This window comes from Anopheles darlingi, chromosome 3 (genome assembly GCF_943734745.1).
Source record: "Anopheles darlingi chromosome 3, idAnoDarlMG_H_01, whole genome shotgun sequence".
NCBI classification, from domain to species: domain Eukaryota; kingdom Metazoa; phylum Arthropoda; class Insecta; order Diptera; family Culicidae; genus Anopheles; species Anopheles darlingi.
In genome coordinates this window covers 50407189-50432753 of record NC_064875.1, presented here as the reverse complement: position 1 = coordinate 50432753, position 25565 = coordinate 50407189, and the positions used below count along the sequence as shown (strand labels likewise).

General features: G+C 47.3%; 1 protein-coding gene across 1 annotated transcript; it reads left to right on the top strand.

Moving 5' to 3' along the window:
- Positions 1 to 560: 560 nt before the first annotated feature.
- Positions 561 to 22336, top strand: LOC125955576 (T-box transcription factor TBX6-like). Its single transcript, XM_049686712.1, has 6 exons — positions 561 to 664; positions 6331 to 6493; positions 18724 to 18991; positions 19067 to 19204; positions 21248 to 21794; positions 21867 to 22336. The coding sequence occupies exons 1-6, from the start codon at positions 583 to 585 to the stop codon at positions 22334 to 22336; spliced, it is 1668 nt and encodes a 555-aa protein (XP_049542669.1). The 5' UTR covers positions 561 to 582.
- The last annotated feature ends 3229 nt before the right edge of the window (positions 22337 to 25565 follow it).

Here is a 25565-nt window from a genome sequence, read left to right as displayed (position 1 = left end):
GCAGCAGCAGCGGGGCGGCCGCTGATTGCGAAGGCGAAAACTTTGCGGCCCACGGACAAAGGGCAGTTGAGAAGCGATTTGTTCCGTGACTGGACGTGAAAACTCTCGGCGCGGTTTCCCGTCCATTATTTTTGCGCGAGTTTTCGGCCGCTGTTGGTGTTTTTGGCGTGTGGATTTTTCGGTGGAAAATTGTAGCGACGGTTCACGCGTGTGCAGATTGTTGAAAATTAACGAAACAACAAACAACATACAGCGATAGAGCGGTGAAAAATGTGCATCCAAATTCGTTGAGGTGCGTGCGTGAGCGGTGTGAGCACGGAGCAAAACGGATTCCATTTTGTTTACCTCAAAAGTGCAATACTCCCCCCGGCCCGCGAGGGAAAATTGAAAACCCACCTACCGAGTGTGCCAATGAATGTTTGGGGGGAAAAGTGATCCGATTAGTGATTAATGGTGAATGTCAATTTGGAGCAAATAGTGGTTTCCCGATTGTGCATCAATACGTGTGTGTGTGTGCGTGTGTGACGATCGACCGAAAAAGATCGAAACTCGATCAGCAGCAGCAGCAACAGCAGCAGCAACATGACGGATCTGATCGATTTGCGAATGCATCAGCACATTGCTCACGAGCTGTATCGGCAGCAAATGATGCAACGGATACCAGGTAAACCAGAAGGTCCATAGGTTCCCCTAAACGAAAGGCTCTGATTGAAGAACCCCAGGATCAGGAGCCGAAACGAACGGACGCGAACTCATACATAATCGTTGGTTTCGCTGGACCGAAAAACCAACAAACCAGCAACAGCAGTCGCATCAGGGCATTGGGTCGATGGTGCAGCAAAGAACAGAAGATAAATTGTGTCCGAAACACCGTCCCATGGAACACGATACAGACACACACACGGACACGGCTGACGAGCGTTTGACAGATGCGTTCGACTGACAAATGATGGGCGCCTTCTCGTCCCCTGCTGCGGTAAGGACGTGTCGTTCCACGTACATACCAGCAGCGGCTGCTGCTGGCCACCACATCCAACCATCCATCCAACCATCCATCCATCCTGGCCTCATTATTATTATCCTGAACGTCCACCGGAACCAAACCGAGCCCCGTTTGTGGTCAATGGAAACGGGCTGCATTTGGAACTGGGAAAACATTGGTGAAAATTTGTTCCCGCTTATCGTCGCAACTGTTTTTGTGGGTTTTTTTCTTCTTCTTCGGTGTGTCGTCCCTTTTCCAGTGGTCCCAATAGACTTGAATGGTGTGCGTGTTTGTTTTATACCGGGGAGGGAGGTATTTCGAAAATTAGTCCCCGTAAAACCAACTGAACCATTCACCATTCGTTCATCTGTTGTTGATCGGATCTGATCTGATGATGATGATTATGATGATGAGTCCTTTTTTTGTTTTTTGGGCTGTTGTTTTTTTTTTTTGGTAGATCCGTATCCCTTTTTCTACCCCCAGAGGCTAGAGAGCAGCAGAAGGTGTCCTGATGTCGATCGGATGTCGGGACGGACTCCTCGAGGACAGCGTATCATTTGTTTTTCTCTCCCATTTTTGGTTGCGTTGTCCCTCCGAAAGCTCGCTCCGAAAATGATTAATAGCACGCCAGATCGCTCGAGATCGCTCGAGATCGCTCGTCGTGCTGCACATGTTGCATGCTGGCTCGGATGGATCGATGGATGGATCGATGCTTTCTAGCAACAAAAAAAAAATGTTGAGATCATCTCGTCAAAACGGCGGGTGGAGAAAGAAGAAAGCATAATTAATTCCCTGTGCAAAGACAGGACAGGAGTGAGGTTCGATCGATCGATCTAGACGTCACCGTTGACGTCACTTTTTCCGATGCGTTTGTATGCGGGCGCACGTGGAAGGCCGTTTCGGTGTCGCTTGTTTATCGTTCATAAATCATAAAGCGGTGCATCAGAATGTTGAGAATTTTTTACAATTTTCAAGAACGCAATGATGGTTTAGAATTCAGAGAACAGTGAAGGGAAAGTGTTAGATTCAACGATAACACCAATAGGTGCGTGATTTGTTCCAATTTCTCGAAAGATGTGGGTCCATGCTGGGGTGTTCACCCTTTATCTGCATGACTCTACCATTCCATTAAAGTGCAATTCCAATCTACTACTCGAAACGATCAATAGAAGGATTTTCCTACTTTATACATTGTACGAAGAAGGCGCTCTAAATCAATTCTAAAAACTCCAAAGTAAAACGTTTAAGATAACGTCTCATTTATCGGCCACGCAAACAAATTGCATTAGATTACTCTCCATTTTGCTGTTGAACGCAAAGCAACGGACCAAACGCTCCTTCCAGCCTTACGTTTCCCCCACCCCCCACGAATTTCCCCCTCCCCGGTGCTCATTTCACTCCAGTTCTGTGGAAGGCGCATAACAGCGGCGATCATAATTAAAAATATGCAAAACAGGCAGATACCTCTACGCACGCACGGACGCACGCACGCACGCACACCGCACACATCGAGCTCCACACCCGGGGTGGTCGTTGATGCTAAATAATTACCAGCGAGAGGAATGTGCGATAAGAAAGCTAACGACGACGACGACGACGACTACTACTACGACAAGACAAGCGACACTAGCGACGGTTTGTGTGTGTCCCCTCCAACCCCCCTCTGGGTGGCCAGGTGTACGCCACCGAGCCACGGATTTTCATCGTTCCAAAGTCGCGAGAGAAAATGAAAATGAAAAAAAAAACGGCTGGAGAAGAAAAACGGAAAACGACACCGAGATCGTAAATTAAGCACTCGAGGAGGGCCCCTCGAGCACGTTTAATCACTTCTACCACTCTTCACTCATCACTCATAACTGCACCGATGACGATGATGGTGATGATGGTTGTTGCCTCCGTAGCCTCCCGGGAAGGGGGTGTTGAGGAATTCATGTTGTTTTGCGGCTTACCGCTCGGTGCATTGAATCCGCGGCTGCTGCTGGCATCTACTTTGTCGCCAAGGAAACTTCTGTTCGCGCGGTACAGATTTAACGCCAGTTACACGCTAGTACCGCGGGGACCACATTTGATACAGCATGTCCCCCCCCAGGCCCCAGGTGAACGACAACAACCATTTCCCGATCCTAATATCGTGGTTTATCGCCTACAACAAGTCGTAAATCAATCTTAGCACCTCGCACCACAGGTCGGGCATGACCTAGCTGTGGCGACAACCAAATATACACACACACACACAGACGGGGGTAATCAATCTGTACGATGACAGGCAGCAAATGATGTCACGACTGACCGCGTAGAGACTCACTCACGGGCGGCACATCATGGCGCGCGAGGATCATAAATGATCTCTGGCGTGCTGTGTGGCCACTCGGTGCAATGATTCCGATGATGACCGCGGGTCGCAGATGTTGGCAGCGCAAATGTGCTCTTGTTACAGCTTCCTCGAAGCGTCGCGTAGTTGGTGTAGTTTTTTTTTGGCACAGAGCGACTTGTGTGTTCGTTTCATTTCATTTCGTTTAATGTCTTCCTTTCACCACATGAATAGGTCTCGTGGGCTTACTTCGTGGAAAAACATACACTAAAAGGAAGAGAATCTTGTGTAAACACAACTTGAGCTATTACACAAATGATTACACATAATGCTTTGAATCACAAAATCTCACCCCTGTCGCCAGACCATATTGTATTGGCGAAGAATGTGGAGTTCTAGAAAATGAAATTTTAATTCTATGCATTTACTTTTTAATTTTTATATGGGTGCTAATCCTTTCAAGAGTATTGTGTAAAATTTTGGGCTCAATCGAAGCAAAACTGACAAAGATATTGATTTTTGAAAATCCGCCTTTCATACAAGGCTCAATGCATCTCGCAACTTTGGATCGCGTTTCCCCAAAACCTGCGTTTTCAAAGTCGGTGCCTATCGTAGCATGAAAACTGCATGTGCACTATTTGCCAGGAAGCCCCGTTGAGTTTTTATGAAAATTGTTGATACTTCTTTTTAAATATTTTTTTAATATCATGTAAAGCTCGTTGTTTGATTCACCATTTCAATTTCTTCGGAAAGCATCACTTTTTCAACATCAAAAATATGCCAAAAATCGAAAGATGGGAAATTTAACAGAAACTCTACGGTGCTACCTGGATAAACTTATAATTTAACAAAATAATATAGATTTGTATATTTCTGAAGACCCAGCACGTGGCTACGATGGGCACCGCAAAAAGCACATTTTTGCAAACTTGCCATTCTAGATTGGATGCCATAAACGTAGTTTTGATCAAATCTTCCCCAAAATGGAACCAAACTATTCTTGAAAAGTTATAGTTTAATTTAACATTCACTTGTAAAAATGAAATTGAATGGTTTCTTCTCTAAAAATCGTCAAAAATAAGCATTTTTTGACACGAAATAACCAAAGCTCCCCTTTAAGATAGAGCTATCACTTTTTCTTACGGTTTTCAAACGGAACGGCTTACTGGTCGCGTTTTTTTTAGGTACCTACGATAATAAACAGTGAAATTTTCATCAAAAATTGGCTACGTCCACCAACATTTTAGATGATAAGATTGCTAAAACAGCTGCATTGCATTTTCAAAACAGACGAACTGTCAATTCTTTATGATTTCACCAACTTCTTGTCATAAAATCTCATAGTATGATCGCAAGAAAATTGTAATTGCCACCGCATATTGGATTAGAATCTAGAAATCTGGACAAATGGTAACATTGTATTCCATTCACTGCTCTCAGCAATCAAGAAAGTAACATCTAGTAGACGGCTTGTTATGTTTACTTAGATTAACGGAGCGTAGATACTGCATTGAAATATTCGTTTCCCCTAAAGATTTCCATCGTTCCCTCTTCCAATCGTTGCAAGCAGTAAATCGCAACTCAACGCAACCAATTCCCAGAAACCAATTCCAGACTGCGATCGACAAAAAAAAAAGGATCATCTTCATCGACCGCGTCTCGGCGTCCCCTGTTTTATTGTAGCTGTGGCGCCTCGACTCGTTTCCAATTCAATTTCCACGATCCCCACGATCTAGCGATCGATGTGGAACCACGAAATGGACACAGAAGGATCCGCATCGTTTATGCGACTGCGGACCACCAACACCACACCACACACCGATCGCGATCACGAAATGAAGCAAAAACCGAACGAATAACAAACACAACATCATCTATCGATCGGTGGCTGGCCGGTGGTTTCCGCGGTCGCGATCCCGTGTGCCTCTGGCAGTGGTTCTAGCAGAAAAGAACACGCCACGCGGCAGCCCGGATGACCGGATGGGGTCACCACAGTTGGCGCCCACCGCCCTTACAGATGATGTCCTCCCAAAAACCCCTCCCCCTGCCGTGGCCGGTTCACGACGACGGCGACGACGACGACGACGACGCGTGGAATGTGAATAGGACGAGAAATGGACGAGCGGCGCCAAAGTCTCACGACTTGTAACGAGAACGAATTAATGATATCATTCTCCATGTTTCGCTCTCTCTCTCTTTCTCTCTCTGTTGCGTCTGGCTTGGCCGGCACGATACCGGGGAACCGTTTCTTCTGGGGACGGTCTGTCCCGGACGATTCTGAGGCCTGTGCGGTCCGCGGATGATGATGGAACGAGCCAGAAACTCTCCTTCTCTCTCTCTCTCTTGCTCCATCGCTTCTCCTTCTTCTTTCACTCATTCACTCCGAGATAAATGACGATGAAATTTCCATTTTCACGGCTCATAATCCGTCTGGCGGCGAGAAGAAGAAGGCAGGAGTGCGGTCGAGGCCTCGGCTACACACTCGGCCACGGCCACTGCAATGAACAGGCGAAACAGTTCGGAAAACAAACGGAGGAAATGAGGATGGATGGATGGAAACAACAGAGAAAAAAAACACACGGGAAGGAAAAAGGGGACGACGTCGAGAGAAACGAAACGAAATAAACATCTAACGAAGACCCCCGTGTTCTGGCTTCATCTCGCGGGCTGGCTGGCTGGCTGGCCGGCTACGGTCACCGACTGACAGGCCACTGACAAACTGGTTGAGCTTCTCACTTTTCGCCCGCACCCTTGCACCCTTGCACCCTCGCACCACCTGGTTACCCTTGTGTGTGACCGATCAGGTACCTTCCAGCCATGGGAGAAGGAAGACTTCGTTCCGCAATCCGAGGGACGGAACGGATTGCCTAGACGCAAGCACCGAGAACGGTGTTCCGAACCCTCGAACTTGCCGCGACATGACTCGACCTAATCGAATTGAGCTAATTATCTTTATTTAATTTTCAAACCTAACGGAAAACCCACGGTTACAAACGATGAATCACACGTTTCGCGTCTATTTCCAATTCGTTCACAGATCCGTTCCCGACGATGCTGCCCGTTCCGGTGCCACCGATGCATGCGATGGCCTTGCCACCCCGCTACTCGTTGCCGGGCGTCGAGATCAAGCTGCAGAACAAGGAGCTTTGGCGCGAATTCCACAAGATCGGCACCGAAATGATAATCACGAAGAGTGGAAGGTAAGTAGGGGGAACACATTCCCATGGATCACACCCTTGGCGATCACGGCAATTCCTTCCACCTGTCCACCTGGCCTGCGATCCACCGCAGCGGAAGTATATCCCTTATTGGCGCCATCTGTGTTTGTTGCGGTACTGATGGGAACAGTGCAGTTGCTTTTTCCCAAAAAAAAAAAAGCTCCGTTTGTTGCACTGTCACCGTGGTGGAGTGGTCGAAGGACCCGGGGAAAAGCCCCGCAAAATGGCGCCTAACGTGCATTATTTGTTTGTTCCGGTCTGAGTCGCATCTTGAGTGGTCGACAGGAACAGCAGCAGCAGCAGCAGCAGGTCCCATATGCAAAGCTGGTTGTAGCCAGTTTCAGACGACGTTGGCATGTTTGCAAAGGACACAGCCAACCAAGCGTTTGTTTTGTTTGCCAAAGTCAAAGTCTATGCGGGAAGCGGTTTGGGCGTTCTATCGCCCCAGACGCCAGAGTCGAGGATGAGGATGTTTTCCTCTCGACATTTGTTTTGTTTACCGCGGACCATGCGGAAAAAGTCAAAAGTGCGTCTCAAGTTCGTGTCTGGAATAATATTAGTGTCTTTTGGGTTGCTATGCTGGCTATGGTGGGAGCTAGTTATGGAAGAAAAAAAATGTCAAGGATGCTGTATATGTCATTGTCGTATTGTACAGGAATAAACATTGAGCGCAGTAAGGAGTTTTTACAACAGCAGTTTGCTTTTTGAAGAATATTTCGCCAAAATTTCACGAGCAATAGCGTAAACTGTCATGTGAATTGCAACAGACTTTGTATTTATGTTAGAATGGATGATTTTCATGTGCATTTCCACGGCCTAGATCAAGTATTTTCTAAAGAAATAGCTTTAGTTAAGTGATGGAGTACAATCTACTGATGCAATCGCCATCATGCTGTTTTCGATTCCATAGAGCAGCTTGGCTGCAACTTCAGCGTCAAAAGAGCGAAAATAATTAAATAAAACTAGTTCAATCTAAAGACATAATTACAACATATATAGTATATAAAATTCAAAGTAGTCGCTGTTAGCAATTAATGCGCCTTGATAGTATATTTTGAGGCGACATTAGCAGTCAAATAATCGATTTTATATTACAATTTCTAGTTTCAAATATTACCAGAACAACAGTCGTGTTTCAAATATTACCAGAACGTCAATGTCACTTTCAAATCGATTCTTGAATGCTCAAAATTATATTGATGATACATAATATTTTTTTTGCTTACTTTTGTGGAACTTTTATTGTTTGATTTGCTTATACCTTTGACTGCTTTGCTGGAATATGAAATGGACCATGAATCTATTTTCTTTTTTATTGATTTCAATAAGAGTCCAATATATTGTGAGTGTGTGGTCTGTATAATAAGTTATCCAATATAATACAAGCCAGCCCAACCGATTGCGCCAATCAAACGGTTTATAAAACTGCATTGCGCCTTTGTCAATTTTTAATGTCATTTAAGCATTTTTATTACTTGAATCGCCTACGCCAGGATTTCACATGAAATTTATGTGAAAAATCAATTAAAACCAATAGCGCATAATGCAAGATGAAATGTGTCCAACATATGTTCCAAAACAGGATCATAATGAAAGGCTTCATCCGTTAATAAGTCGATAAAATTTCGAATGCTTTCTATGAAAGCTCGACACCTCCACTCGCTATCCAACGAAACCACCACCACCACCACACCGAAGTGCATATCATCCATCATTCAACTAACAACCGGCCACCGCAAACCGGACCCTTGTCCCGGACCCCGCAGATCGGCCTCCAAACTTATCTGCACCGTTGGGCGTCCCCGGATTCTCACGGTAGACACTGATGGCTACCTACCCGATGGCTTACCCCCGAGGAGGAGACTAAAACAAAAAAAAACCGAAATCCCGAAATCACCGGACCTCACCTCGCATCGAATCGAGCCCAAATAAGCCACTAATCAAATCCACTCCCTGCAAACGACCGAGCCGAAGACGGGGGCGAGCGTGAGTGGAGTGCGTTCCTACTTAAGATTCCTTTTCTGTCGGACCTGGGGTCCAGGTCCAGGGACCCGGGTCCTCCCAGGGGCGCCACGATGCCCGCGATGTGTGATGAGATTATTTATATCCTGGAAAGCCCATAATTAGCGGCGGAAGAAATATGTCCATTCATAATGCGCGCTACATTAAATATTTTGATAGTCCCGCCGAGATACAACTAGCCGAGAAGCCATTCCGGGGTTCGCTCCCTTCCGAACGACGGGCACGCTAATAAGTGTGCACGCGGAGGTCAGCGGGGTCCGCGGGGTCCGCTTGCTACAGGGATTAATGCTGCGCGCGGCACATCCCGCGCCATCCCTCCGGTCCGCAGACCAGACCGTCCAGTAATTGTAAAGTTTATCACACATTTGCCCGGCCTGGCTTGCGTTTGGCGTGTTGGTCTGCCCTGGCGGCCCTGGCGGCCCTGAAAGTGATCCAGATCCACGCCGGAGCTTGGTTAACGTTGAGCAAACAACGGAGTGTTTAATTGTACACGCGACGCGCATCGGAACACATCGCAACGCAACCTGATAGACGTGTCCGTTTGGTTCGAGGGCCACGAAAACCACTTGACGCCAGTGACGCCATGTCAGAGCATGATCGTGTCTGGGAACCGTTGGCCAGCGGCCAACCATAGCCCTAGATCTCGAGCGCGGTTTCCTAGGTCGCGTCGCTGTCTCGGAATCAGCATGTGGTCCTGGCGCCCGAATATTTTACGCGTTAGTCCCAAGAAAAAAAAGGGTCCAACAACGAGCGCCTCTGCTGTGCGGGATACAACAACCGGAGACCTGATCCAGGTTTTCCATGTTTTTTTGGTCGCTCTCCCTCTCTCTCTTTCTCTCTCTCTCTCTCTCTCTCTCTCTCTCTCTATTTCTCTTGCTCTATTGACTATTCGAAACAAACTGCCAACATGATGGACGAGAAATCGACCTATCGAGGGAAAGCCACAAATGTTTCCCGATAAAAAAAAACTCGATCGGCTCGGTGGCCCCGGTTCTATCGCCTTCCCGGGATCTCGGCATCGGAGCGATGCACAAGTGGCAAGAAGCATGTCACGGTCGCCGCGTCTTGACACCGAAACGTGTCACCGAATGGTGGGCAATAACGATTAAGGATAACACTAACTGCGCTACCGCTACGCGAGGATCCTCGAGTGTGTGCGCTTCTGTGTGTGTGCGTGTGTGACAGACGGGAACTGGAGCGATCTGTTCGTTGGGCTACAGAACCGTTTCATAATCGGGAGAATGCCCGGATCCCTTGCAACGAAGGGGGAAGGATCCTTTCCGCAAACAAGATCCCGTATCCTGGGAAGGGATGCGCGTTCCCGCGTGACATGGGTTACGTTCCGATGCGTTGACACTTGACTGACGGCGCATATGGTTGTTTGCTAAAGAGTTAGCCGTGGAGGTGGAGACGAAAAAGAAGAACGGCCAACAGGTTGTTCTGTTACAACGACGAATTGTAACAGTCCATGAGGATAGACTTGTAACGGATACAAGGGCGCTGCTCATGCGTTGCCGTTTTACAGCTAATGGTGCAGTCGTTTCGAGAACATTTTCTAGCGCTGTACACTACGATAAATAAAGCGATAATTAGTTATTGGCTGGGCGCGCCAAGTGGTGTATCCGGTTTCACGGTTTTTTTTCAGTTTTTTGAAGGAGTCTCGACGTTGCACGAATATCGTTTATTTTCGGAGCTATAGATACAAATGAGGTTCTGCAGTTCGTTGGTGATGAGCGTAAGAATGACGAAGGATGATCACATGACGCATTGGTACCAAAGCAGCCAAAGAACACTAGCATATTTTTTAAGGTCTAAACACATCCGTTAAGAATAGTCACTACTCGGCAAAAGGATATTTGGATTGAAGTTTCAATCCATCCAATCGACCGTTCTAATCGACTATTGATCGATTTTAAAGAACGGACAGTTTATTCAAGAATGAAAATCGAATTAAATTTAAAACACGAAAAAACGGAGGCAAAGTGTGCAATTTTAAACAAATATCAAACTAATTTTAATAGAAATCTGAAAAATACTCACTTTTGTTTAGTATTCTTATCAGTTTAAACCTCTGCTTTACATTTTTTTAAAGCAATCTATGTGCATGTTTAAAATAAGAACAAATGCTAATATTTATTGTGATTATAGTAACCGTGCATAGATTATAACACACAAATACTTCACATCAATTAAAATCAATGAATTGCACAACAGAATCACAACTTTTTATTCGAAGAAAGCATGTTTGTTATGTTTTAATCAGTGTTACAACTGCTACCATAAAAATGCTTCGGATGTATTCTCCATTGCTGATCTGTATAAAAAAAATGAAGGAATACATTCAACATACACCGTTCTTCAATATTAAGATTAGACGAAACTACTCGCTATTTCTTTCTCTTTATTTATATAGACATTTTATTGTTTGTAGTGTTCGATTGCATGATAATCATTGTGTTTTCTATACCAAACAAATGCAGCACCCTTTCTGGTGTTGAACGATCTGTTGTCTAAACAATTAGCACGACATCGCCTGTTTATTGTTCATGACATTCGCATTCAATATAATATGGATTGTAAAGCAAACATTCGACCTAAACATCTTGTTCATGTCAATACACACTCCATCACCAGTGGCCATTCCAAATGATAAATGCTTTTAATTTGCATAACGAAAACACACAATCATTGTGCCAATGAAGAAATGGGTGATAATCTATGATTCATTTCGAGGACAAGAAGACCGGGAGCAATGTTGTCTATAAAAAGGTCGTCGTAATGCACGGACACCTGTTGCTGCATTGTTTCGTGTGAAATCACAATAATGCTCTGTACGTATAATAACAATAATGCCCGAGGAAAACCCAAACATTCACTTCTCCACTGAGACTCCACTCTGAGAATTAGGAAATTACTTACCTCTCCACCGGATAATACGGTTACTGTCATGCATGTCCCCTTTCGTTGCGTGTGTTTGTTTAATAATTTCCAAAGCAATCAAGAACGTTATTAGAAACGCGAACACAGGAGGCTAAGAGCGCCTGTTGTGTGAGCCTGGTGGTGAAGGTTCTGTCCGTGTAATAATTCACTTGGCGCACGGAGCACGGATTGATCACCGTTAAATTGATACTCGAAACGGAGAAGCTGAAGTAGAAGAAGAAAGCCCAAGGTCTGTCTACCTTGGTACTGCCAGGCGCATTAGACGCGCTGTTGATTTAATAATTTCTCGCTGCAACGCTGCTGGCGCTGGCATTAAGGCGTAAGCGCGCAGTCAAGGCGAGCGCGCGCGCGCCCGAACGGAGAGGAGTCTTAGGAGCCAACGACAGACTAGACAGACATCAATAATGAGGCACCTAGGGAAGCGAGGGACCCCCCCCCGGCCCCCAAACCCTGCGCGCAGCATAAAACAAAGCAAAACAACAGAACACGGGAACAAAACGGCGCCCAAAAAAATCCCGTGGACCGGTGACCGGGCCCGGGACCGGGGACGAAACCGTGAAAACCATTTCTCGCTCTGCTCCCTCCCGTCGTCGTCATCGTCGTCATAAAACGTATAATCAAGGGCCGAACGGAGAGCAGTAAACGCAAATCCCGAACAAAAAACGGGCGCGCTGCGTTGTGGTGATAAATGTGGCGCAGAGCATTTTTCACGTAATAAAATTATACGCCCCTTCCGCCCACCACCGCTACCACCTCTTTTTTGGCTCTCACACCACCTCCCCGTTCTAGGCGCATTCTTTTTCCTTGAGATTTGATTTCACTCGTCTGTGTCTCTGTCTTTGTCTGTCTGTCTGTCTGTTTGTGGGTCTGTCAGGGTCTGTCCGGGTCTGTCTTGATGGCTGTGATGAGTGGGAGATGGAGCGTTGCCGCGAAGGACGTTCGATCGATCGATTCTGGCTCCAGGTTCCATCCCGACAGTCCCGCCAGGGGACCAGACCATAAATTCGTTCCCGATCGACTCAACGGCCACTACCGGAAACCGTTAAAGCCAGCCAGTCGACGAGTCGCGCATGAGTCGCGGACATGAGAATGGACCAGGGATGACTCCCTACCCTCGCCTGGCGCAGTAGTAGTAGTAGTGCTGTTGATGCTGCCGATGCTAGGATTTGATTTATGTATATCCATTTCGAGCATCTTCTGGGGAGCCTACCGCTTGCGGGTTCGACTAATGAGCTGGTGGCAACCACCAACACACACACACACACACACACTCACATGTGATGACGAGACGCCAGCATAAAACATAACCTGCGCTGGCGCTAGTGCTGCACCAACGGTCACAACGTGGTGGTGGTGATGGTGGTAATGGTGGGGAATGGGGCCGAAGGGGGTCCATCACTGGAGCCAACCTCCTGGTGAATGAAACAGTCCTGCCACCCCCCCCCCCCCATTACCCCCTCTTTTGCCTCCCTTTTTGGCGAGCTCCACGATAAATATCAATGAAACGAAGTGAGAGAGCGAGGGAGAGAGAGAGAGAGAGTGAGAAAGCGAGAAAGAGGAGGAATAAAATGTTATTACCATGTTGGCGCCTCACAGACGGACCACAGAGAGAGAGTGAAACAGAGAGGGAGAGAGATAGGTCCAACACAGCCTCCACAGCAAGCTCGAGCACTCCCGGTCAAGGATGGGCTTCCCCCCCCTGAAGCAATGGTGGAATGTGTTTTTAATTTTTCAATTTTCAGAATTACCTGTTTCGCTTCGTGGCAAGGCAAGGCAAGGCAAAGCGGGCTGTGGAAGCGTTCGTTGGTTGGTATGGAGGGGGACCCGGGCCCGCATTCGCCCGGTCATTCGCGGTTCGTCGCCTACTGCTCCGTTGCTGCGCGATGAAGTCTTTCGTCTTGTGTCTTGCTCCAAACAGACACACACAGAGAGAGCCAATCAAGCCGAGAACGCTGGCGAGATGGATGCTGCCACGAGAACGAAACTCTCTTCTCCCCGCCTTCCTCGCCCCTTCCTCTCCGTGTGTGAGATAATTATCCGCCTAAAATAATGGTTGATTGTCAAAAAAAACAACAACAAAAAAGGTAAAGAGTGAAGCGAGGTGTGTGCGAAGGTTGTGAAGGACGCGACCGGCGACCCAGTCCCAGACGATCTCGTGCCTCTGGGTGTGTGTATGTGTGGCGCCTGCTGCTGATCATCCTCCTCCTCCTTCTCGTCCTCCTCCACCGCACACACCGTTAATCACGGGGAAGGAAAAGCGCTCCGGTTCTTCAGCTCCAAAAATCCAACGCTTGTTATAGGTCGAGGATCGAACACCGGTGAGGATGTGGCGTGAGACGCGAGGAAAACCAACACACCAACCGTGCGGCCAACCGAGTTGCCAACCAGCCTGGCAAACAAACAAAATATCCAATAATTTCGCCTGATTTGCCTCGATCATGGGTTGTTAAAGGGTGATTTTCGGCTCCACCATTGCGATCGAATTCCGCTCTGGGTGGGTGGTGTTGGTGTTGTTGCTGGACGCTCTCATCAACTCATCAGACGTTGCTGTTGCTGCAAGGTGGCAGTTACGTTTTAACAGCCAACAGCCAGTTCGGTTAACCGAAACAACGAGGCAAGGTTGTTGATTGAATTGATTGTTCTTTGCAGGGTTGGTGTGAGCTCCCCATCCCCCCTTCGAGTGGCCCAGTTTGATTTGGTTTGTTTGCTGCTGCTGCTCCTGCTTGCTTGTGTTTTGTTTTGCATTTCTCTCTCGCACTTCAATGTGGCTGCCTACCTCTTCTTCAATCCTCCAATGCTCTCAGTTATCGCTCTGCTGCTGCTCTGCTATCGGAGTGGGCAGCATGGGTAGGGTAAGGGGGAACACGTAACAACAACACGGCCAACAGCCACAGCACCACCCTGCTCCCAAAAAGTAAACAGACAATTATTTACTTCTAACCAAATCATCACCGGTAATTGTAATTCGAATGTGTTGATTGTATGTAATTTTCCACACTTGCTAATTGGGAGGCAATTATATCTTCGAAATAATAAGGAACACCAGCAACCAACGTCCACTACACGCTCCCGGGGGCACGCTGCTCGAACCAGAGTTCTCAGGCCATCTCAGGCTGGTTGCGTTATGAAATCGTTCATCTTCCGTCGACCAATATTCCTTCCTACCCATCTAAAAAAACCAACAAACGACGAGTGAAGAAAAAAAAAACATAAATGGCTCCCAACCTCCTTGATTGAGCGTCTTTTGGCCCCCCGGTACCAAATTGTAGCCTTTCGTCTGGATTCGCTGGATGAATGGATGGCGGAGGGTATTATGGGATAACAGAAGCAGCATATCGTTCGCTTCTCGCACAATACAAACAACCTTAAGAGGTACTTCTATTGTGCACACTGGTCGTGATCTCGTCAGCTTGTACATATCGTTTACGATCGGACACAATAGAACAAAACGCACTGTACGTGATCATTGGTTCCATTTTTTCCTCCCGTATCCTAAACGCGTGCGCAGTGTGTACAACAGGATCATTACATCGAGGGATCGTTCAATACATACAGCACAGCCAGAGCGAAGGTTGAAAAACGTGGTGCCAGCTATCACGTTCCATGTCTGCACAAACGGCTCCCTCCAATTAGCAAACTACGCGATCACCGCCGATCACTTCAGCCTCCTGGCATACAACGGAACCAACAGTGAGTTGACGAACGCGCTCGCGCACTCAGGATGATTGGCGAGGATTGGCACAACATAAAGCATTAAAAAAAAAACACACACACACTCACAACAACAACAAAAAAACCAGTAGACGAACGGAAGCCTCACCTCGCGAGGCTGATTGGTTTTATATTGCAATCACCAATTGCACCACGTGTGTGATGGTGGTGTGTGATGGTGGTGGTAAAATGCATAATTCATGTGGCACGCCGATCCGAGCCGATCCACGGCGAAGAAATATCACTTTCCTGACATATTAACTTGCCACCTGGCGGGCTGACCGGTGGTGCATCGAGCGCTCGATTTGCGCGATCAGTTTTTACTGCAAGGCGTCCCCCACTCCACCCCAGGGGGGCATTCCTTGATGGGGAGGGTTGCGCAGCATCTGCTGGAGTTGCGCGTTGTTTTTATCTTACACTGGAAGGACCCTTTTTTGTTGGAGAAATCGGAGGCACTGGACTTTATAAAATACAGTTTTGGTTTTGGCCCGAATGGAAGCCGCTCCAAAAAGGCTGATCTGCAACATTGTTACACGCGAGTGAAAAGCGTATTCACTGAGTGATTCTTGTTTTGATTGAGGTATTCCTTTATATTTGCTTGAAGGGGGTTACAGTTGTTGAGAAAAACAAGCGATCTACCCAAAATTAACGTTCTTAAAAGCGATGTTCATTGTAAAACTATTGATCCGACGTGTTGCTACTTTTGAACAGTTTGTTTGCATTTCATTTACGAGGCAGCTCGGCTTTCTTCTTGTAAGATTGATTGATTTTTTTTATAATAACTTTATCAAACTCGTTTTTATGAGCTAAACCCGAAAAAATAATCACTTATCCAACTTCAGAGTGCTTCTAAATGTAAAGGTTTTTGTACTAAATACTAAAAAGGTTTTATACTACGTTACTAAATGTTGAAAAGTCAAAAATTTGATACAACAGCTTTTCCTTGAAAATCGTTTAGTCTAACCAAATAATATCGATTTTTAACCTCGCAGGTTTTAACTTTTCACTCCCGTGTCCGCGAATTTAATGCCTGGGCTGCTTTTTAAAAAACAACCAAACAAAACAAAAACAAAAATAAAAGTTAGACAACGAAACAAATAACAGAACACAACATAATTAGGAACAAACGGATGTGAAAAGATGTTATATAGTACCGGGATGGTCAAATCAAGTGTCGCGAATGCAACTCAACACTCAGTTTACCTTTCTAAGGAGAATCCCAACACATCTGCTACTACATTGTATCATACAACCGGTAAACCGATGTGAGGTTAGAAGAGAGGAGTTGCTATCTATTTGTGACAAGACCAGTTAGCGAAATCGTATCACGTTACACCTTAAATAGGTTTGAAACTAAAACTGATGACGATATGACATTCGCGGTTGAACTGATCCGGTATCAAATGTCTGACTGATTGTAAACGCTTATTTAACAAACAAAATGATTTTAACAGCTTACCGTCTTGGTGTTTCTGCTGGTAGGAAAAGAAAAATCAGGAAATCCGTATAATATATTCCCTTTGAAAATTTAAACCAAACCGATCGGCACCGCTAGGGATCTTGATCGTGCTCGTGAATAAAAAAAAAACCGCGGCCACATCCCGGCCACAGTCGAGACCCAAAAGCTAAACAAACGCCATTTGTTACGTTTGTACAATATTATATGATCCAAAGCAAACTACCGGATCTCCTATCCAGGGTGGTATCAGCAGCGTTACATCTTTTGAAACCGCAAACCCGCTCACCTCTCAGTGGCCTCCTCAGTCTTCTCGGGCTCACTTTTGTGGTTTGATTTAGTGCCACCCCAAACGGGGGGAAGGCCAGAGGGGGGGGGGGGGGGGAGCTGGCGCCACCCGAGAGCAATTTCACGTCGCGCGTTGTCCCGTCCTTCCTCTCGGAGTTAGATGTCCCCCTGGGAGATGTATTCTCTCGTTCTTGAAGCGCCGGAACCTTGCGCCGGCGCCAACATCGACGCCGACGCCGAATAGTGCAGAGAGAGAGAGAGAAAGAGAGAAAGAGAGAGAATGAGAGACGACCAGGGCGGATTTCCCGCATGCTTGGCCCCAAAATACGGACGCTCCGGTTCCTCCGGAGGTTCCGTTGTTCGCTTTGCTCGGTGTTTATGTAAATCGTGGCCAGCTTGGACCGCACCAAGGGTTGCTGCTGTTGCTCCTCCTGCATTCTCGTGCATGCATGTGTGTGTGTGTGTGTGTGTGCGACGTGCAATGTCCCTTCGAAGGTGGTCAGCAGCAGCAGCAGCAGCAGCAAATGACGAACCTGTGAACTGTGTTGAAAATGCTGCCGCAACGCACAACCGGACAGCTGCCCGGTGAGATCCGGTGAAGCCGTTTTTCCGTCCACTACTTCACTCTTCACGGCTTCTGGGTTTGTAGAAGGCCCACCATGTGTGTGTGTGTGTGTTACCAGTGAAGCAGGGAGAAAATTCGTGAAAACGTATCATTAAAATTGATTTGTAGCGATGAAATAATAATTTAGCAGCGAGCTGAAATTATATGCCCCGTGCGGGGAGAGGTCCCAAAAGCGGTCCGAAGGTCCGATGAGGCAGAAACTACGGTGATGATGTCGATGGTGGTGGTGGTGGTGGTGGCGGCTGCGAAGGGCATTGGCGATGGGAGCCGGGCCCTGGGTGAAGACCCCCCATACACACACACACACACGGACCAATAAGATCTCGTTAGCATTATGCTTCGGTTTTTGTTGGTTTTTCTCGCCATTCCCTTCCGCACACGACCGCCGCAGCAGCTCGCGGTCCGGGTTTTCGCGAAGCTTCCCTTCACCCTTTTCCCACCCCGTGGGTGTACGGTGGGCCACTCCACCTCTTCGTTGTTGTTTAATTCGCTCAACGCTCATCTTCTTTTTGTTCGCTTTCGACTTCGAAACGTGGAGTTGTGGTCCCGGGGGTGAGGCGAAGATGTATGAGGGAGATCAACTCTCCGGTGGCCTTTCAGTGCCTCGGAAGAGGCGGGATCGTGAATGGTTTTCGCGTAAATTTCGTTGATCACCTGTTGACGTCTTGATGGTGTTAACGATCGCTGACCGAGCAAGGAAGGGAAGGATGACGTGTCCGTGCTCAGAAAGGATAAAGGGATGCTGCAAGCGTTGGAATTGAGTATTAATCCTAGACTTGCCAGACATTCCAAATTGATGACGTATCTTCATCGAATGCATTGATGATCACTCGCACGATCATCTCGCGCTACAAAATTGCTTGATTGCGAGCGCATCATTGGGCATCATCATCATTGCATTATTGCCATATTAACCTACCCCTAAATGAGCTCGTAAAACATTGTTTCAGACCTCCCCGGATGCACACACACACACACACACACACACAGAGGTGCTTCCTGGTCTTTTCTCCCTTTGCGCAAACCTGATAATGATAGCTAGGGAATAGGGTTCGCCTCATAACAACGGACCGATTTGGACGTCGGACCACCCACCCACTTCCGCCAGCAACTACTACACTCGATGCTAACGTCTTTCGCCATCTTCTTGTTCCTTCCTTCCTGCAACAGACGCATGTTCCCGTCGATGCGGCTAACGGTGGACGGGCTGGATGCGGACACCAATTACTGCGTGCTGCTCGAGATGATGCCCATTAGCGACTGTCGGTTCAAGTTCAGCGGCTCCCAGTGGGTACCGGCCGGTGGGGCCGAACCGCAGAGCCCCCAGCGGTTCTGTCTGCACCCGGACAGTCCGGCCCTCGGCACCCACTGGGCCTCCCAGCCGATCGTCTTCAACAAGGTGAAGCTCACCAACAACACGCTCGACAACAATGGCCACGTAAGTAGCGTTGGACGACGTGCGACCACGAATCCTAAACCGTCTAAATGCGAACGTTGCGATCCTTTCGAACAGGTGGTGCTGACGAGTATGCACAAGTATCAACCGAGGATACACATCATCCGGACGTCGGATCCGTCGCAGATACCGTGGGCCGCCCAGCAAGCGTTCGTCTTTCCGGAAACGGAGTTTGTGGCCGTCACCGCTTATCAGGTAGGTTGGTGTGCTGTGTGGTAGTGGATCTAGGAAGCAATTGAAATGTTAAATCGATGTATTGATTTGGGGTTTCGCTTTTACTAAAAATCGATCAAGAAAATGGAATGCTCGTTGAGTATTTACTGAAGATGCTGAAGAACATCACATTTACTGCTGCGTGTTTTGAGCGAACTGTCTCTCCTTTTTATTGCATTTGGTCCTACGAATTGTTGAAAAGTACCAAATCATTATGGAGGTCGCTGGATGCAACTTATCACTCGATTTTTATCTGTCTTTTGGTGTTTGATACATAGTTACGGAAATTACATTCGATTGTCCTTGGAGATGCTATTTGTGCTTTTCTGTTCCTACTGCATGGAGAGCTTCAAGCTTCGATGCTGTGCAATTGTCTCAAAGATCTTTATCATTCTTCATTATTGAATAGCTTTTGAAGGAGTGAATTTATCAACAAATTAACAATAAATTTAGATTCAAGTTTTACGCAGATATTTCAAAAGTTACACTCAATGTTGTTTAAACGTAAATAGGGCACTTTAAAATTAAAAATAGGCTTCCCAGTTCATTAATAGCAAACATTACTTTCATTTCACATCATTTCGATTCTTAAAATTTTGTCCAAGTTACCGACACTTTAGAATGGTTTCAATTATATCGTTTGAGCACATATGGCTGTGTCGTCGAAGATTTCGTTGAAGAGTAAGGTTCATTTAAAAAAATGTAATTTTTATTTGATATAGCCATCATGTTACTTAAGAAACATGTGCTAAAACCAATTTTTGGAGCCTTGAAAGTTCTGCTTGATCATTCTTCACGTTTTTCGATGTTATGTTTTAATTAGTATGTATTAATGCCTATTTTTAATTTTAAAGATGATACTAAAGATGAAAGATAGATTTTTTAATCAACTGTTCCACACACTGCATTCGGTATTCCATTTTAAACTACCAAAAATGTTGCTAAACTTTAAAGGAACATAATGATAAATTGAAAAGATCTAGATCAAAACCGATTTTTAAATTCCAACATGTTCAACTAATCTCTTACGAATGAAAAGTTGTGTATTATCTGTATGGAATCTGTCTATTTGATTCTGATATTCTCGGCACTAGTTAATTTCTATCTTCATTAGTTACTAACCGCCATATTTTTGGTGCTCTAGTCTCGAAAAATTCCTTAAATCCGGTCCCTCATCCAACAAGATCCAACGCTTCTAACCTCCTCATGCTCATCCCACGATCTAAAAGCTCTCCGCTCACACCCAATCAGTGTCCCGGCAGCGGCGGCGGCGGCGGCGTTGGCTGCTGGCGGATTTATACTCCATTTCGGCGGCAAATTCCCTTTGACCAACGCCACAAGGCGCAGGCGCTTTTGATCGATTTCAAGCCGTCCGGCCGTTGGTGACAAAAGCAAAGATAATGCTGACGAGTAGACTGCGTCGTGATCGTCGAAGCGAATCACCGACGGGGCGGGGCGGGTTGGGAGATAGACGGACGGACGGACGGACGGACGGACAGAAAACAGAAATCCGCCTCATCCAAAACACATGATACCGTCTTGGGTCGCTCCTTTATCCTGCTCCCTGTCATGTAGCAACCAGGCAGCCAGCGGGCCAGCATCATGATCCCAGAGAGTGTAGAGAGAGAAAGAGAGAGAGAGAGCGTGAGATGAAGTGCGAGCGAGTGAGTGAGTGACTGATTGGTTCGGTTGTTCGGTCGTGGCAGGCGGTGTTTCGATGTTTCGTCACTCCGCTAATGCTCACTAAAGATCTTAATTATGGAGTGGAGTGGGGACCACTGTTCCTGTTCCGCGGCCGCTGTGGTGACACCTTACGACGCGTTCCGGCGTCCTTTATCTGGTCCGGGCTTCAAAAGAAACCAACCAACGATCGCCATTTCGAAAACGCGTTTCGCCGGCGCGACATCGCTCGAGCATTCGATTATGAGTTGTTCTGACATTTGCATTTCGTTTTTTTTTCGTTTTCATTTTCTTTCTTTCCTTCTCTTCACCTCCTTCTCTTCCCCTTCCTTCTGCCACCACCAGAACGATCGCATCACGAAGCTCAAGATCGATAACAACCCGTTCGCGAAGGGTTTCCGCGAGACCGGCCAGTCCCGGTGCAAGCGCAAGATGGGCTGCAATGCATCAACGTCATCAACGACGTCCTCCTCATCCTCTCACGCCGGCGGTGGACCGCATCATCATGGAGGCGGCGGCGGTCCCGGAGGCAGTGGTGGTGGTTACGGTGACGCCGATGGACAGCTGACAGACGACGAGGATCGGCACGAGCTGTACGGTAAGCGGTCAAGATCAAACGCCGACTCACCGGACGGTGGGGACGGCGAACCCTGCGGGAGCCCTCACGGTCAGCCGCCGGTCCACGGTCAACACCAGCCGGGAATGCGACACTTTCCACCGAGCGTCGCGCCGGAGATGCTGCTGATGCGCCACTACAATCAGATGTTCAATCCGGGCTGGATGGATCTGATGTTGCCTTACTTTGCCCGCCAACCACCGTACCACGTACCGCACCATCATCCGGTGTCGCCGCATGCCCCGCATCATCCGATGCACCTCCAACAGCAACACCAACAACAGCAACAGCAGCAACATCGAGGCCATCCACAGCAGCATCCCGCTTCGCTGCTACACGGACAACAAGGACCACCACCGGGGCTAGGTCACGGTCGACCGTTCCCCGGACCGTTCGGGGGTGGTGGTCCTCATCCACATCCTGCGACGTTACCGCCCGTCCTTTCACCGACCCATTCGAACCCGGAATCGACGGATGATCGTTCGTCGGCTTTCAGTAGTTCGGCGACGCCACAGATCGATCCGGATCAGGCGAGCGAACGGGAGCACCGCACCGGAAGCGGGAGTCCACCGGGATCACCACCGACCGTTCACCGACCGGCCGCCATTAGAGGGTTTGATCCGGTGGTTCCACGATCTCCAGGACTGGCGTCACCGATTCCCGAGCAATCCAGAGCTGGGGGTCCACCGGTGACTGAGGAGCAAGCTGCCGAAGTCCCGGAGGCCACGGGAGCAGTTGGTCCGGTTGGTGGTGAAGGAAGTGCTGCTGAAGCGGATCGGAAGATCAACTTCAGTATCGCGTCCATCTTGTTGCTCTAGTGCGCTAGGTCCGCGTGGCCAACTCCGACTCCCGACGAAGTAAACAATGTGCCTTAGGTAGAAGATGGCGGGATCAGGTCAAGTGCCGGGTCAAATCAATTCGAACGAAATAAAGACAGTGGAACAATCTCTATATACCAGGAACGACTATAACTTTCTGTGTCTCTCTTTTGTGAAGGGTCCTTTGAATCCGAACAAACCCCCAAAAACCGATCAGCTGCTGGCCAAGGAACAGAGTGCCAGTGCCGCTAGACGCACGAACAGTGAGTATCCTTTTAACATAATGCATCTTATTATACGCCTTTGAAGCTGATCCCCATTCCTCGACGAAACCTGAAGTGTATCCTCAGACGCACTTGGTGCCAGGTGAATCCCCGTTGTTCCCATTGCCGGAGATCATTGTCTTGGCCCAAAAACAGGGCATTCAAGGGGCATCTAGGTCATTCCATTCCCAGACTATATCCCACTCGAGACGCTCATCCGCTTTGCCTATTTCGATTCGATGGACAATGGACACAGTTTCAGAGAGGATTCGGATGGAGAGGACAGAGAACGATGAGCCCCTTAGCTCGAGAGTCTAAGGCCGTTTTTTGGGACAAATATTTGTCCCACGCGACAAAGACCGGCCACTTGAGGCACCGGCTGTCTTGAGGTCCGTCGTCGGTCCGTCGGTCGGTAATGGCCACTTACTGCGTAATGGGAATTTGGGCGATTTGGCGAAGTAATTGTCATCTGCCGTGGCTACTGCCTGCGGCTTAGAATGGTACCGCGTGTGCCACCGAATGCGACTACCGTGGTTACTGCTCGAACCTGGCTCTTCTCGACCTTCTCGAGCTGCCTGACCTGAACTGCTGGCTGGTTGGTCGGTCGGCTTTCAAAGGCTTCAAGTGCACGTGCCTCGTGCGATTGTCTCGAAATAATGAAATCCACTCGAAACCGGTGCCAGATATCATTATTATGTTAATTCCAGAATTTAATCCAGTTTAAGGCAGATTATACCAGAGGGACCTGAGGACCGGCGACGATCGGTCGGTGAAAGCGAGAACCATCCTTTCTCCGGGTCTCCGCTTTCATTTGCATTCGGTTGGCTCGTGAGACCGTGAGGGAAAAGGGGCCCCAGACCAGATCATACCGTAATGCGACCGCTAAGGAAGGAATCCGTTCCTCCTAAGGGTCTTAGGGCGGATCGGCGGATGAGCCTTGAGCCCGGTGCTCGAGAAGGAGAGGATCGGTGAGTTGGAGGATTTCAAGAAGTGATCCAGTCACCGGGGGAGGCGGACGTTTTGTGTCTTTCGGAGTGCCTGGCATTGTGCGGCATTGTCTGGGCGAATGTAAAGAGAGAGAGTGGTACAGAGCGAAATGAGATTTAAAAAAGTAAACATAAAAAGGTAATAAGCTCGCAAGAAGGAAAACAGATATAGGCTATACATTACAAAAAATCTCATTACAATGATCAGTCAGAGCCGTTTTTTTCTGACGATCTGTTAACAGAAGAGGAATTTGGGTTAGAAGTGAGCGAGTTTTTATTTTTGCATAGAGTAGTTTGTTTTGAAGGGAAAGGAATTATTATGTACCGATATCTTTAACTCGATAAAGGGCATTGTTATTTACGATCCTATCCAGCCTGTTATATTTCATATCTTTAGTCTTTCTAGTCGAATCTGTTAGTTTGGTCGTTCTATTCTAATTCTAGTCTAATTTAAACATCTAATCTTATTTATCCTAGTTGAGCGTTTTATCACTGACTACTTCTTCATTTGTCTCTAGTTTAGGGTAAGCTTTTTTTTTCAGATGTTTGGATATAGATTGAACTTCAAAAATCTAGATTTTCCTTAACTCCAAAGATTGTTTCACCCCAAAACTTTTTATATAATTGCTAGTAAAATTAAAGCTATATAGTATTTTTCTTATGAATTTGTATATTTCTATTGTTCTTCATGCAATTCTACCTCAAAGATAGATAAGGAAAATTTATCATTCGTGTAGAATTGTTGGCAATATTCAGTCGATAATCTTCTTTAGAAGCTTTAGTACTACAACATGGAAGTAGATCTCTCGTGACATCTGAGAATTTTTACGCGAACTCCTACGAGAACTTGTCGTAATCGTCGTCTTTGTTCGTTTATTCTATGCTAGTGCCTGGATAAAAAAAAGCTGCGACTAGTTACAATGCATCCTGACTTAACGAAAAGGAGTACCTCATTACCATTTACCAGCACATCTATCCTTGTCTTCTGCGATGCAGCTCAAGCTAACCAAACTGATGTGACTCACCAAGAATTATATCCATTATCCTTTCCCGGACAGTGTCATCAAGAATGAGATAAAAAAATTCCGCTACAATACCTGTTGAACACGATCAACACGTACCGCAGGGTGTCACGGCGTGAAAAATGGAATCCTTTTCCCACAATTATAATTCCCCCCTGCCCCTCCCCCTCCTCCTCAAAACACCTTCACGCTCACATCAAAACACTCGAACCGGACTGCCCCTCAACGACCGACCTTCCCTTCGAATTATCCTTCAACAATCTATTCGAAACGAAACGAACCAAACGACTCGGAACGAATTGGAAGTGAAGTCGAATGATCACACGTTGAATGTCCGGTCTTCACCCTCAGCCCACCCTCCTACTCGACATAGTTTTATGGTCATCCCGAGCGTCTAAAGATTGTAGATCGATTTCACAACTAAGTACCCCATGCCTCCATGCGACAACACCATGTGTTCCGTGTGTGTTCCATGTGTGTGTGTTGCGCCTCCACACCCCCGAAAAATACGATCGCGGGCGTTGCACGCGCTCACCCTCCATCCCTCCCTTCCTCGCACGCTCATGACGGATATGATCGTGTCACCAGCATTAACGGTAGCAAACGCGCCACTGATCCGCTCCATGTACTCCGTCGGTAAGGAGCGATCTCAAATGTCCTCTCTCTCTCTCTCTCTCTCTCTCTCTCTCTCTCTCTCTCTCTCTCGCTCTTTATCTCTCTCTTTGTCCTCGTTGGCCGTGGGAAACCATTGCCGTGGCCGTTTGTGATGACGAGTACCGCCGCCGAAAACAGAGAGAACGAACGAAACGACGGCGACTACTCCACTCCGGCGGAATACGAGGTGTCAAAAGGCACCTTCACACATTATTCACTGATTTTTATTGGGAAGCCGATGGACATTAAAAAAAAAGAAAGAAAAACATTCGATACCGGGAACACGGCACTCGCGGACCGAAAC

Coding starts and splice junctions, on each gene's coding strand:
- LOC125955576 (XM_049686712.1), top strand. CDS start 583: ATGACGGATCTGATCGATTTGCGAATGCATCAGCACATTGCTCACGAG. Junction 18,992..19,066: donor CGCTCGACAACAATGGCCAC/GTAAGTAGCGTT, acceptor CCTTTCGAACAG/GTGGTGCTGACGAGTATGCA. Junction 21,795..21,866: donor GCACCTCCAACAGCAACACC/AACAACAGCAAC, acceptor ACGGACAACAAG/GACCACCACCGGGGCTAGGT.